Raw genomic sequence first — 15296 nt, 5'->3', positions numbered from 1 at the left:
TCCCTTTTCCCTGATGGTCTGAATAAGTCGTTCAATTGGTCGCTACTAGCTTTTTATAAATAATGTTGCCAAGAAGGTCGCAAAAAGTAGCGCAGCAGTGCCCGCCTGTGAGCGCTTTGTGACGGGGAAGGGCTCACATTAGCACCCGCTGCTTGGTGAGGACACTAACTACAGAGTGATTCGTGCATCAGAGTCCAAAACACCACAAAAGTCTCCACTAACACCAGAAACAGTCGACAGATTTCTCTCTAGGATGGATGAGGATTTGGGAAGTCTCCAGATTTGGCAAGAAAATCTCTGGTATTTGTATTATGATTCTACACAACGTCTCTTCTTCTCCGTGTTGGTGTATTTCTGTGGCAGTTACAGCGCCACACCCAGGCCCTGCATGTGTATTACAGCGTTTTTAGGTGGTTCCACTGGTTTCCTGTGGACGCAGATATTTCTTGAGTTGAGTCCGCGTGGACAGAAAACTTTTTTAAGAACGATGGAGGGATGGAAAAAAAGGTTGTTTTCAATCGTGTGGACGTACCCTAAGGGATCCAAACTGTCAGCCACTGTTTAGTTAATAAGGGTCAATGAAGACAATAAGATCGGCGTTCTCCATGTGAGTCTATTCCAAATAATTTCCTTGCAAGGAAAGCTGCCTTCCAGACTCCTGCACAAATGGCTCCTCCAAGGTCTGTAGAGTTTAAATACGGATCGCACAAACAGCCCAGCTGGCATGTCGTTAGAGAAACACCAGAGAACAAGGGCGACTTGTCCTGTGCTTTGAGTTAAACAGGGTCATAATTATAAGTTACACAGAGCCCTAATTACAAATTTCTGTCACACAACTATTGGTCAAAAGCAACACAATCAGGACAAGGACCAACTTTCTTCAACCTGGGTAACAAGGACCAGACACTAGCAAAAGCAACGCCACTTCCCTTTCCCCATCCTATGGATTGGTAACTAAACTAGGCATTGATCAATGTTACAAGATTTTACATGAATGGCTGAGCACATGACGATGTTTTAATGATGATTATGAGTCTGAGTGTCATGAACGGTTCAGGGATAACACAAAAATGGTGGACCCAATGCAGACACGGACACAGAGTAAAAGTACAAACAAAACGTTTAATAATAAAAACAAACGCAAAACACTACAGAGAAAACAGGTCATATAACTGACAAGACGATCACGGAAACAACAGGAACAAGGAGACGACGGGAGATCAAGGAGACGTACGGGAAACGGGAACTTGGAATACTACGGAGAAACAAAGAACAAACACGATTAGTAAACTTACGACGGGGAGCGTGATAACCCCAACGAGAAAGGGGACGCCAATCCGGGGGGAATAGTTTTACCAGTAAAGGGTCTACAACGGTCCGGCGCTGCATGCCTGTCAGCTCAAGGTATATATGGTGGCACAGGTGATCAGAGTAACAGACTGCAGCTTGGGGGGAACGCATACCGGACCTAGACAACAGAAGACACACACATGCAGGGAAACACAGACAGAGGGAGACAAACTCACACAAAAGGAAGAGAGGAGGATACTGACAGAACCAGATCTTGACACTGAGTCTCCTGTTAGCTTTGTTTCACCTGTTAAGGGGGGACAAAGTACACCTTAATCATTCTTAGTGGTAGACGGACACCGCCTACCTTCAACCCAAAGCAGAGGTCTAATCAGCCAGAATAACTGAAAACACCAGTGTGGGTGTTCAGGGGCCTTTAAGGTGAGGATATTTATGTTAGCAATGCTTGACACAGACACAAGAGCCGTTTCTCAATACCAAGTATTCCAAGTTCAGACTTGTGAGTTTAGTAGTTCAGACAAGACAAGAGTCTTAGTCTTGATAGCGCTACAGCTCTTAAGACTGAAAGTATAGCCAATTACCAGTATGTTGGGGTTGGTATGTTGTTTATCTTGTCCAACAACTCCCAGCTGTGATTACCTTGGCAGTTTTATTAAAGGGTTGGACAAAAATCAAAAGGGCATGACATAGTTCCACCCTTTTCCTGACGCACTTGAGAAAAACTGAAGAAATACAGGTTGTATTAGTTGCACAGAGAGAAGATATATATATACACCGAGAGAAAATAACGATCAGAACGCAACCAACTTTGACAGAGGATGACTACACGACAGAATACAACATAAGACATAGAGTAGCTGATCTAAAAGGCCGTGTTTCCATCATTACTCACAGAAAATATGGCAGCAGCATCTGAGGCTCTCTGCAGTCTGCACTCTGAGAAGCTCAGACTCTTCTGTCTGGACCATCAGCAGCCAGTGTGTGTCGTCTGCAGAGACTCAAAAAAACACACCGACCACAGATTCAGACCCATCGATGAAGCTGCACAGGATCACAGAGAGGAGCTCCAGAAATCCCTGAAGCCCTTACAGGACAAACTGAAGCTGTTTGAACAAGTTAAAGGCAACTGTGATGAAACAGCAGGACACATTAAGGTCCAGGCCCGACACACAGAGAGGCAGATTAAGGAGCAGTTTAAGAAGCTGCACCAGTTTCTACAAGAGGAAGAGGAGGCCAGGATCTCTGCTCTGAAGGAGGAAGAGGAGCAGAGGAGTCAGCTGATGAAGGAGAAGATTGAGGCTCTGAGCAGAGAGATAGCAGCTCTCTCAGACACAATCAGAGCCACAGAGGAGGAGCTGAGAGCTGCAGACGTCTCATTCCTGCAGAACTACAAGGCTGCAGTGGAAAGAGTCCAGCAGCGCCCCCTGCTGGATGATCCACAGCTGCTCTCAGGAGCTCTGATAGACGAGGCCAAACACCTGGGCAACCTGACCTTCCACATCTGGGACAAGATGAAGCAGATGGTCTCCTACACTCCTGTGATTCTAGATCCAAACACTGCAGAACAACACCTCATCCTGTCTGAAGATCTGACCAGCGTGAGAAACGGAGAGAAACAGAAGCTTCCAGACAATCCAGAGCGGATTGTTTTCTACCCGTCTGTCCTCGGCTCTGAGGGCTTTAACTCCGGGACTCACAGCTGGGATATTGAGGTTGGGGGCAATACATACTGGAAAGTCGGTGTGGCAGCAGAGTCTGTCCAGAGGAAAGAACAACCAAAGTCTGGATTTTGGAGAATAATGTTTGATGATGATGAATACGTAGCACACTCCTCACCAGGTGCAAAAACTGTTCTCTCAGTGAAGAAGAAGCTCCAGAGGATCAGAGTTCATCTGGACTGCAACAAAGGAAAACTGTCATTCAACGACCCTGATACTGACACACACATACACACCTTCACACACACTTTCACCGAGAGACTGTACCCGTACATATGCACTTTGAATGCACTCCCACTGAAGATTTTACCAGTGAAGGACTCTGCAGAGGGCAAGCGTCGGTGGCCTTTTATTTAATCTGCTGATTGTCTGATGCTCAGATTACAACGTATTCAACTATGTGGAAGATAAGTGTAAAGTATACTTTATGATTCCACTTATGGAGTCTTTCTTTTTTATTCTTTTGTGTGGTTTTATCAGAATTTGGATGTTTACATTTAAAATGTAAATGCTGTTGGTACTTTGTTGAATGACAAAGTTATAATTACAATAGATGGGGTCTACGGTATTTTAGGAATCCATAAGGTTGTTTTTTTCACATTTTATGTATTTGTTTTAAACAGTTAAATTGTTATTATATGATGTATGTGATCTATAGTTAAATCACTGAGAATAGTTGAAATAAATGCATCTTTTGACCCACAAAGAGTGCATTATTATGGGTCGTTGTATCGTTAATCAGTTCAGATTTTGGGATATTCATGCAGATTTATGCTCACACAGAATAAGACGACAGGTCTGTTTCATTATGGTGATAACCGTGACTTAGTGCACCGGAGGAAACTCTCAATAGGTGATGACGACAAGTTGATATGGTTGATGTGGTTGATCAGAATTTAAAGATTGTAATTTTGAAATGAACATAAATTTCTTTATGCAAGTTATACGCCTACATACGATGAGAGTGGGGCGAGCAGCCGGTCATGCAGTTACATCACGTCGAATACGAAGAGTTTCTCTTTCATATTAAACTTTTTCCATACTCAGCGACTTAACGACTTCTGAGACTTCATTTTAAATCGTTTAAATTTACATTAGTCACTGAAAAGGATTGATAACCAGAAGACAATGATGGAACTGTTTGAAGTTTGAATAAACATTTTTCACTGTATGCCTTAATTCTTTATCTCCATTTAAACACTAAAAAATACTGTTTACATTTAATACACTTAATAATGAATCAGCCTGTGAATGTTCTCATGTGTCCAGGTCGTCTTTATCCCCAAAGCAATTTCAGTCAAAAGCAACTGGACTGGTTATTTGTCTAGGAAGACGTTTCACCTCTCAACCAAGAGGCTTCATCAGTTCATGTACGCATCTGACCAGGCTGGGACAGGACCAGGACCAGGACCAGGACCAGGCTGGGACTGGACCAAGCTCAGGGTTAAAGTTGTGGATCGGCACAAGTTAGGAGAAGGATATAAAAAGATTTCAAAGGCTTTAACTTTCCCTCTGAGCACCGTTCAGAGTATTGTCCAGACCTGGAGGCATATGGATCCACCCAGACTTGGCCTCAATCGGGACACCCCTCCAAACTGGATTAGGTCCCAGTCCCAGCCTGGTCAGATGCGTACATGAACTGATGAAGCCTCTTGGATGAGAGGTGAAACGTCTTCCTAGACAAATAGCCAAGTCCAGTTCCAGTCACGTCCAGCTGGGAGGAGACCTCAGGGAAGACCCAGGACCAGGTGGAGAGATTAGATCTCCACACTGGCCTGGGAACACCTCAGGGTCCCGCAGTTAGAGCTGGTTAATGTGGCCCGGGAAAGGGAAGTTTGGGGTCCCCTGCTAAAGCTGCTGCCCCCGAGACTCGACCCCGGATAAGAGGCTGAAGATGAGATGAGATGAGATGAGATGCTTTTGACTGAAATTGCTTTGAGTTATTAATGAATTGCATTTAAACTTTTACATTTAATTAAACGATCTTTCAATTTCAAATGTATATAAAATAACTACAACTGCTTGTCCATCATATATAATTAATTATCTTTAAGAAACACTAAAATAATAAAATGTGTTGTGCCGTCGAATACAACAGCAGCCAGTTCTCCAGAGTTCAATGTTCGGTCGTCTTTAACTTGATCTCAGAGAGCATTCAGCAGCTGTACGCCTCTGCTCAGCTCTGGGGAACTGTCAGGTTTAAGCAACCTAAAACACCCAAAACTTAACAAAAGAGAGAAAGACAAGAGTTATTTTACTTGCAAGGAGAACGGACAGAGATGTGTTCAGCTACTGTCTCCTACCGCTCTGAAGCACACACTGCCGAGTTCCTGATTTTATTGGCTTTTCGTGGTTACAAAGTTTACAATGAATTACCATTCTTAAGGTGAGGGTCACATAGCTGCAACTCAAGACATATGGACAATTCATTGTCTTTATGACTTTACAACTCTAAAGAAGCCTTAAAACATGTCCTGTCATTAATCAGTTGAGCAGGGTCTGTGTTTTCACAGACCCCCCTTTTGGTGACTCCTCAACAGTCCCGCTTATCTGATTTCCTTGACCTGCATCCACTCAGCACGAATTGGCTATACACACACACACCAAGTAAGGTTAGACTATATGTAAAGGCAATTTGAGTAAATATGAGATTACTTTATGCACATTTATTCCAACAGGAACGCTTCTGTCAGCATCAAAATAGATATGCATGAATGTGTAAGTTAGCAGATCAGTAACTTATTGTTCAATGATTGTGCTTCAATTTAAAATAGCAATAGCTTTATAACTGTGCAACACTGCGAATGTGGAAAGAACACAGAAGAATGAACTCCCTGCATACTGAGTTTATCAAGGCACTGAAATGTTCACAGTGGACTGCAGAGGGTGCAATTTATTCACTTTTCAAAGTATATCTCAGTTGGTTTCTAGTTATGGGCTACTGTTGGGGTCCACTTCACAAATATTACATTTGAAATATTGTATTATCTTGCCTCCATGGGAATAAACTCACATCATTCAAAGTGGCGCTGTTCATGTCAGTATGTCAGATCACAAAAATACTTCTGCTGCTGGAAAACGCACACAAAAAAAAAAAAACCCTGTGTTGAGATGCAGAAAATAAAAGACTGAGGTCAAGCTTCTTAATTCCAGTTTATTTTAATTATCAAATGTACATCATCTCAGGGTTTAGTTTCACATCAAAGCACCCGTTCCCTAATACAAAATGAGAAGTTATTTATTTATTCTCATGCAAAAATCCTTATCAAAAGTAGCAATGATTAGGCAACAACATCCAGAAAAGACAGACAGATTCATCCGGATTTCTACAAGATACAAACATTTGACCTCTATTTTTTTTTTTTTTTTTAGCTCAGATCCAATTTTTAGTGTTTACAGTGAAAGTACAATCAAACAAACACGTAAGGATGATGGACCCTGATCATCCAGACGTGAAGCAGATCAGAAACTGAGCCACAAAGTTAGAATTGAGATCCGTTCGTGTGAAAAACACAGCTGAAGGAAAACCAGAGGAACGGCGATGAACCCTTAACGCTAGCACGTAATCGAGTAGTCTGTCGTACAGTACAGGAAACAGTAGTGTGAAGGCAGCTTTTAAAAGTCATTCATTCGTTATGGCAACAATATGTACTCGTGGTAGTCTGAGAGATCAGTAGTCGCGGACAGTTTGAGTGCAGTCTGTCCCCGCGTTAAAGGAACATTACACTGACAGTCGGCCAAACAGAGATTCCAGTTTTCTCCTTTTAAGATTAGATGTTACGTCATTTGTTGCGTTCATCATTTTGTTTAGAAAAAGGCAACAATTGTAGGACTCAAAAGGTCCTTTTTAGACAATAAAACCACTAATAAACCTCACAGAAGTCCAGGTTACACGTGTATTTCATTGTATTCCTGTAGTAAAGTAACCTGAAGCAAAGTGCTGTGTTATTCCAGTTATTTCCCTTCCCTTAAAGTTTGTTTTTTTTATAATTAGTGTTTTAAATATCACAAATTTCTCTCTTTTTTTTTTAAGAGCAAAAAAATCAATTGTGTCAGAGCAGTAAATTCTTTATACCTATTGCAAAATTTACACATAACGTTGTTGTTGGACAGTTTTTTTGAAGTGCTACTAATGTGTCCACTCAAACACGGATGCAAAAATGGTACAGGAGGATTCTCGGGGCCTCATGGGACGGCGACAAGAAAGGGGGACCCTGGGATGTGGTCCTCACCCCACTTGACCACCAGGATGTAGTTGCCCCGCTCCTTCAGCATGTAGCTTACATTGTACTGCAGGTTGCCCATGTGTTTGACCAGGACCTCCTCGCAGGGGACCTGAGGACCATATACACCCACCAGGAGCATGTTCTTACCTGGAAAGAGGAGGAGAAGATCACAGCTTAGTAAAGTATACGAACATCTCATCTCATCTTCAACTGCGTATCCGGGGTCGGGTCGTGGGGGCAGCAGCTTTATCAGGGGACCCCAAACTTCCCTTTCCCGGGCCACATTAACCAGCTCTAACTGGGGGATCCTGAGGCGTTCCCAGGCCAGTGTGGAGATCTAATCTCTCCACCTGGTCCTGGGTCTTCCCCGAGGCCTCCTCCCAGCTGGACGTGCCTGGAACACCTCCCTAGGGAGGCGCCCAGGGTTCATCCTTACTAGATGATCCTGAACCACCTCAACTGGCTCCTTTCAACACAAAGGAGCAGCGGCTCTACTCCGAGTTCCTCACGGATGCTGAACTTCTTATTCTACCTCAACAAATACTGCTTTTATCTTTTCTTTTCATCCCCACTGCCATCACCACACTGAACAGTCACACATATATCATATCGCACTCCACTCAGTCACCCCTTTGCCCTGCTTGCATCTTTTGGCATTAATGTATTGTCATTGTTTGGGACTGTTGGTTTTGTACGTATTTATTTATTTTGTGTAAATTGAACCTGCCCTGTCAAAGACGACAGTAGCTCAGTCCATAGGTGACTTGGCTGTGAACCGGAACCCCCAACTGCTCGGGGCGCTGGTCACTGGCAGCCCCCTCACTCTAACATCTCTCCATTGGTTGCATGTATATAGGTGCTGTTTGTGTTTGTGTGTATATTTCGGGCCTGTGTGTGTGCAACATGACAAAATAATAATACAGTGAAAAAATTGAATTTCCCCATTGCGGGACAAATAAAGGAATTCTTCTTCTCCTGCCCTGTCAAAGACGAATTTCTGTCACTTGTGACAGACAGTTTTTCTTATCTCTTATCTTATTGCTTGTTATTTTACGTAACTGTTATATAAGCTACTTTTTAAATATTGCTTTTTTTGTATATTATTTGTATATTTTGTTTATTTTTCTTTCTTCTTAGAAATTAAGAATTTGTATAACATTGTAAAGGGAAACTTGTTTCTTTACTGTGCACATGACAATAAACACTTTGAATCAAAGATATTTCAGTCTGGACCTTTGGAAGCGTTGGATCAACGGGACAAAACTGTCATTTCTACAGGAGAAAACAAACGTACAGTATTTCTAAGACAAAGCACACGACTCCAAACTGTCCATGGTACATGTATATTAGGTTCTGCACTGTAGCATTGTTTGTTCATGCACCTAAGTTGGCATCGTGATCACCTGACCAACCAAACAAAGCTGAACCCGACAGTAAACACATACAGTATGACTAGTTCACATTCACTGCATCACCTCAGGTCACTGGTGAGATACGTTGTGATTGAACTCTTCCTTACCGGCCTTGCTGCAGTCGACGGAGAAGTTGCTTTTCTGGCCCACGAAGGCCTTGCTGAGGCCAGATCCCCGGCTCAACACCTTGCTGGCGTCGGAGTCGTTCATCGAGGGCATGGCACTCTTGGTGAAGCTGCTGCTGGACGGCCTTACTGCTGGATCCACAGTCAGGGTTGACGTCTCGCTGGCGTTGGTCACATTCACCAGCCTAACACCTGAAAGAGGGAAAAATCAGGTAGGATCATTTTTAGTGGCAGCTTTTAAAACTTTCAGAAAATGCTTTGGGGATCATAATAACAACGTGCTATGCAAAGGAAGTTTGCATGTTGTCCCCGTGTCTGCGTGGGTTTTCTCCGGGTTCTCCGGTTTCCTCCCACAGTCCAAAGACGTGCAGGTGTTCGGTTCATTGATGACTCTAAATCACCCGTAGGTGTGAATGGTTGTCTGTCTCTGTTCGTCTCTATGTGTCCTGTGATAGACTGGCGTCCTGTTCAGGGTGGACCCCGCCTCACGCCCGATGTCAGCTGGGAATTTTGTATATTTGTAATTCATAATCATAGTTTTGTCAGGTCAGACGCAGTTCACTGTCTCCTCTGTTTAACCTGATCATGTGACGAGTGCAGAGCGTGTTGGTGCTTAATGGATAACGCAAATAACCTTCTGTAAATCCTGTTTCTTGCAGATAAGTCATGACTGTTTTTATGGCCTATGTGGACCCTGTTTTAGAGACCTTGGTCTATGTGGACCCTGTTTTAGAGACCTTGGCCTGTGTGGACCCTGTTTTAGAAACCTTGGCCTATGTGGACCCTGTTTTAGAGACCTTGGCCTATGTGGACCCTGTTTTAGAGACCTTGGCCTATGTAGACCCTGTTTTAGAGACCTTGGCCTATGTAGACCCTGTTTTAGAGACCTTGACCTATGTGGACCCTGTTTTAGAGACCTTGGCCTGTGTGGACCCTGTTTTAGAGACCTTGGCCTATGTAGACCCTGTTTTAGAGACCTTGGCCTGTGTGGACCCTGTTTTAGAGACCTTGGCCTATGTGGACCCTGTTTTAGAGACCTTGGCCTATGTAGACCCTGTTTTAGAGACCTTGGCCTATGTAGACCCTGTTTTAGAGACCTTGGCCTATGTTTGTCCCTGTTTTAGAGACCTTGGCCTATGTGGACCCTGTTTTAGAGACCTTGGCCTGTGTGGACCCTGTTTTAGAGACCTTGGCCTGTGTGGACCCTGTTTTAGAGACCTTGGCCTATGTAGACCCTGTTTTAGAGACCTTGGTCTATGTGGACCCTGTTTTAGAGACCTTGACCTATGTGGACCCTGTTTTAGAGACCTTGGCCTATGTGGACCCTGTTTTAGAGACCTTGGCCTATGTGGACCCTGTTTTAGAGACCTTGGCCTATGTGGACCCTGTTTTAGAGACCTTGGCCTATGTGGACCCTGTTTTAGAGACCTTGGCCTATGTAGACCCTGTTTTAGAGACCTTGACCTATGTGGACCCTGTTTTAGAGACCTTGGCCTGTGTGGACCCTGTTTTAGAGACCTTGGCCTATGTAGACCCTGTTTTAGAGACCTTGGCCTGTGTGGACCCTGTTTTAGAGACCTTGGCCTATGTGGACCCTGTTTTAGAGACCTTGGCCTATGTAGACCCTGTTTTAGAGACCTTGGCCTGTGTGGACCCTGTTTTAGAGACCTTGTCCTATGTGGACCCTGTTTTAGAGACCTTGGCCTGTGTGGACCCTGTTTTAGAGACCTTGGCCTGTGTGGACCCTGTTTTAGAGACCTTGGCCTATGTGGACCCTGTTTTAGAGACCTTGGCCTATGTGGACCCTGTTTTAGAGACCTTGACCTATGTGGACCCTGTTTTAGAGACCTTGGCCTATGTAGACCCTGTGTTAGAGACCTTGGCCTATGTGGGCCCTGTTTTAGAGACCTTGGCCTATGTGGGCCCTGTTTTAGAGACCTTGGCCTGTGTGGACCCTGTTTTAGAGACCTTGACCTATGTGGACCCTGTGTTAGAGACCTTGTGATGAGAGAAGGTCAGAGGAGGGTTGTAATGTCTGAGGCATGTTCGTTTGGTCTAAAGACGTCACCCAACCAAGGCGTAGCTCGTTCTATCTGTGACCTTGTGACCTTGTCTGTCTGGATGGGGGGTCTCCTCCTCTAAAAGTCTGAGCACCAGTGGGTTCGGGGTCATTCCTGCTAAACTCTGAGTTTTGTGAGGAAGCAGGGGTGAACGTATTTTTGTCTGCAGAGGAAAATACTTTGAGAAAAGCTGATCCTGTTTGTTGATCTTTATTGAAGAAATCCATTTCCACAACAGGTCTCAGCCCCCCCCCCCCCCCCCGCGACACCGTCAGGGACAAGCGGTTGAAGATTGATGGTTACTTTGCAAAAACAGGATTTTCCATAAAATGAGTTGCACAAATTCTGCCTCATCTGCTCCATCTTTAGTTACTACGCTCCTGCATTTCACAGAATGAACCTACCAGGATTAATTATTTGTGTTTATGTAGGTGGGAAAATAAGGACATGGGATGTGTCACAAAATAAGCATTTTCAAGTGGATCTTTGAGTTTAGATGCATTTGACACCCGTTTGATATTAAACTTAAATAGCAAAAAATATTAAAATAATGTCACTGTACAGATTTAGATATTCTCTGCTGTAAAACTGCATTGAAGCTATTAGAAAGATATATTTTATACGATTATGTAGTTGCCCACAGAAAGAAAAATGCACTAAACAACCAAACAGAGAATTCATTTTACATACCTCGCTAACAGCCGACACAGTACAGGTGAGTGATGTTTTTACCTGTGACTTTGGCTTTGAATGGACTGCCAGTGATGTGGTTCGGTCCTCCATATTTGATGCTTATCACATAGTTTCCAGGCGCCATGGGAGTGTACTGCACCTTGTAGCCTTCTGGAACCTCCTTGCAGTCCATCTTTACCTTGGACGGACCCTCGATGGTCACGGCCAAGGCCCCGGGGCCCGCTCTAGTGTTGTTAATGACGAACTCTGACTGGGTACCTACAAAACATTCATTAGAATTTATAATTTGGCCTTTGATAAAAATCTTTCATTATTTAATATTAACAGACAGAAAGGTGACCCACCTGTTGTGCCTCTCTCCAGTCCAGCTCCATACGCAGAGACCAGTCCGGGCTCTCCAGTCTGTCCTGGCTCTCCGACTCGGACCTGGAAAGGACTTCCTGGGATGTGAGAGCCGTTGAACTTGACGTTGATAGTGTGAACACCGTTCTCCCTGGGGATGAACCGGATTGCGTACTTGTCTGGAGGACAGGTAGGAAGATTTGGTTACAAGAAGACCCAATATCTGGCTTCTTTAGACCTCTCTAAGTCGCTAAATGTTGCTTCGAAAAGACACACACACACGCAACAGACACCTTTTTCCTGCTCAGTGACGACACACTCCTCCAGAGCTCCAGAGGGGCTGTGGACTTTGGCCTCCATCTTGCCCTGCGCTCCATTCAGACGCACCGCAAAGGCTGCTGGGTGATTCACCTTCAGACCAGACTCCTACCCAAGTCAGAGTCAACGTATAGTGAGGGTTTAACAAGCGGGAGGAAAATAAGACACACACACACAAACAAACACTCACTTTTATGTAGAAGAGAGAAGTGCTTCACACAACAGACTGTTTTCAGTCTTACCTGAGCTCCTGTTGGTGCAGCTTCAGCAGACAGAGGCAGACACACGTGTTAAAAAGCTACGTTAAACACATTGACACTGCAGTGTTATAGTACAGTCTTTAAGTCTTTATGGAGTATATTTGAAGAACCTCAATGATATTACCATCTCCTTCAAATTAATTATTTAGAGAATTGAGGCTGATATGAACTAGGTGTTTACTGAGAAGTTGCAGATTTATGAGATTCAAAGTTTTGTTTTGCACTCCCTGTTGAACTACATCGCTTCAGGATCAACACAGACGCTGCTGCATGCCGTGCAGGCAACTATGTCTGCAGCACACTCTGAAAATACTGTGTTTTGAAGTTTGGAAAGAATGAAGGACGTTACAAGGTCCTACTCTGAATCTCAAATCTGCACTTTTTTCTCCAAATATTACCCCGCTCCCCCCGCTCTCATCTCATCTCATCTTCAACCTCTTATCCTGGGTCGGGTCGCAGCTTTAGCAGGGGACCCCAAACTTCCCTTTCCCGGGCCACATTAACCAGCTCTAACTGGGGGATCCTGAGGCGTTCCCAAGCCAGTGTGGAGATCTAATCTCTCCACCTGGTCCTGGGTCTTCCCCGAGGCCTCCTCCCAGCTGGACGTGCCTGGAACACCTCCCTAGGGAGGCGCCCAGGGTTCATCCTTACTAGATGATCCTGAACCACCTCAACTGGCTCCTTTCAACACTAAGGAGCAGCGGCTCTACTCCGAGTTCTTCATGGATGCTGAACTTCTCACCCTCTCTCTAAGGGAGACTCCAGCCCCCCTCCGGAGAAAACACATTTCGGCCGCTTGTACCCTCGACCTCGTTCTTTCGGTCATGACCCAGCTTTCATGACCACAGGTGAGGGTAGGAACCAAGATTGACCTGTAGATCCAGAGCTTTGCCTTCCTCAGCTCTCTTTTCGTTACAACGGTGCGGTAGAGCGACTGCAGCTCCGCCCCCGCTGCTCCGATTCTCGGGCCAAACTCACGCTCCATCGTCCCCTCACTCGTGAACATGATCCGGAGGTACTTGAACTCCTTCACTTGGGGTAAGGACTCATTCCCTACCTGGAGTAAGCTCTCTATTATTTGAATCTCTCTCTGTTTTAATTACTTTAGTCCTAAATGTTTTCTGGGGTTTCATGTTGTATTCTTTTTGATTACACTCTTATTTGTGTATTTTTAATTTCTACTGAGGCAGGATTTATTCATCTGCCTTGACTGCAAAGCACTTTGGGTCAACTGTGACCTGAATGAAGTGACCTGACATTAAAAGGATAAACTGTCATATCGTCTTACACTGATGCGTTCCTCTCATTAAGAGAGCTTACGACTCTATCTCCTGGCTGTGCTGTAAGACTTTAACTAACACATGAAAAGGTTTATCTTCAGCTACAAACAAGAAACAAACAGTCTCTAAAAGTACAGCGTGTGGCCCGCCTCCAACTGCTGTAGCTTGGCGACCAGGGAGCTGACGACGATGATGATGATGATGATGATGAAGGTGCTGTTAAAAGCCTTTAAATGAAACACAAGAGAAACACCAGCAGTTCCACACCAGACAGAAGAGGGGTGACCAGAGCCAGGCAAAACAGTCCAGAGGCAACATATATTTGAGGATTTATCCTTTTTTACGTTTTTCTTTCCCCCCCAGTTCCTCCATCACAAACAAAATGTCATTAAAAGCATCTAAATCTCATCAGCTGAGTCTGTTTAGGGGGGAAATCTGTCTATTTGATGATGAAATGCGTCCAATATGGAAAGAGTTCATCGTAGAGTCTGAACATTAGTTGACTGGCATGATCTTTAACAAGTTTAATTATCAATGAACTGTTTGGTTTGATGACTCTAAATCACCCGTAGGTGTGAATGGTTGTCTGTCTCTGTTCGTCTCTATGTGCCCTGTGATAGACTGGCGTCCTGTCCAGGGTGGACCCCGGCTCACGCCCGATGTCAGCTGGGATCGGCTCCAGCCCCCCGCGACCCCGACCCCGGGATAAGCGGTTGAAGATGAATGAATGGTTATCTCGAACGGTGATTCTCAAAAGGGGGTCTGCACACCCCTAGAGGTACTTGTGAGTACTGCAGGGGGTACATGAGGTTTTTTTTAAATGTTAACTTTTAAAATATTATTCATGCATGACTCCTAGAATAATTAAAGGATAATAAGTACAATAAATTAATTTGATTAACTCCATTTCATATTCAGCATTTCTATGTGAACTGTCGTTAACTGTGAACTGTCAAACAGTAGCAAGTTTTTTTTGTATTTTAAGTGTTTTTCAAAGTTGTTTAGTGAATCAAGACACTGATGGCGCCTCTTTATATTTGTTTTTTCATGGTCAGGGGGTTCTTTGTTGAAAGGAAGTACATTATAAAGGAAGTTTGAGAACTAATGATCTAGAAATGCTGCTTTTTAATTTAATCTTACATGATTGTAAATTTAATCTCTTTTGTGTTTTGATTGGTTAGACATAAACAATTAAATGCACCTCTTTGGGTAATTAAAAACAGGTAATTTTCCATTTTCTCAGATATTTAATATAATATATAGCAGATAAAATGTGTCCCATTTGCCTCGTTCATACCGTGTCCCAAAACAAATTAATCATACCCATTTTTGACACTTGCGTTGACTTGTGTTTGCCTGGCTGTGGTCACATCCATGAGGCCAGTTGCATAAAGGAAATTCAAATACTTTACCCTGACTATCTGAACAACTGCGAGGGTTCGACTGATGTGCGTTATATTCAAGGCAGCAGAAGATCATCTTAAAAGTGTCTCCAAAGGTTTTTTCACTTTGTTGCAATAAAAAAAAAGCTCTGAAAATATGTTTGAAGTA

General features: G+C 43.9%; 2 protein-coding genes across 3 annotated transcripts in view; one reads left to right on the top strand and one right to left on the bottom strand.

Moving 5' to 3' along the window:
* The first annotated feature begins 2040 nt into the window (after positions 1-2040).
* On the top strand, positions 2041-4200 carry LOC310965449 (E3 ubiquitin-protein ligase TRIM39-like). The gene has a single exon (XM_083939054.1). The coding sequence runs from the start codon at positions 2211-2213 to the stop codon at positions 3384-3386; it is 1176 nt and encodes a 391-aa protein (XP_083795180.1). The 5' UTR covers positions 2041-2210; the 3' UTR covers positions 3387-4200.
* Positions 4201-6184: 1984 nt separating this feature from the next.
* flnba (filamin B a) overlaps positions 6185-15296 on the bottom strand; it is a 91281-nt gene continuing 82169 nt past the window's right edge. For both annotated transcript variants that reach the window (XM_083939930.1, XM_083939931.1), the window contains 5 exons: positions 12181-12313; positions 11890-12066; positions 11585-11803; positions 8775-8984; positions 6185-7402 (listed from right to left, as the gene is read on the bottom strand). In XM_083939930.1, the coding sequence (XP_083796056.1) occupies positions 7215-7402; positions 8775-8984; positions 11585-11803; positions 11890-12066; positions 12181-12313 (927 nt within the window). In that variant the 3' untranslated portion in view covers positions 6185-7214. The remainder of the gene's footprint in view (positions 7403-8774; positions 8985-11584; positions 11804-11889; positions 12067-12180; positions 12314-15296) is intronic.

The sequence above is a fragment of the Echiichthys vipera genome (genome assembly GCF_963691815.1).
Source record: "Echiichthys vipera genome assembly, chromosome: X".
Classification (NCBI taxonomy): Eukaryota; Metazoa; Chordata; class Actinopteri; order Perciformes; family Trachinidae; genus Echiichthys; species Echiichthys vipera.
The sequence above is the reverse complement of the archived record's forward strand: the minus strand, read 5'-3'. Positions and strand labels throughout refer to the sequence as shown.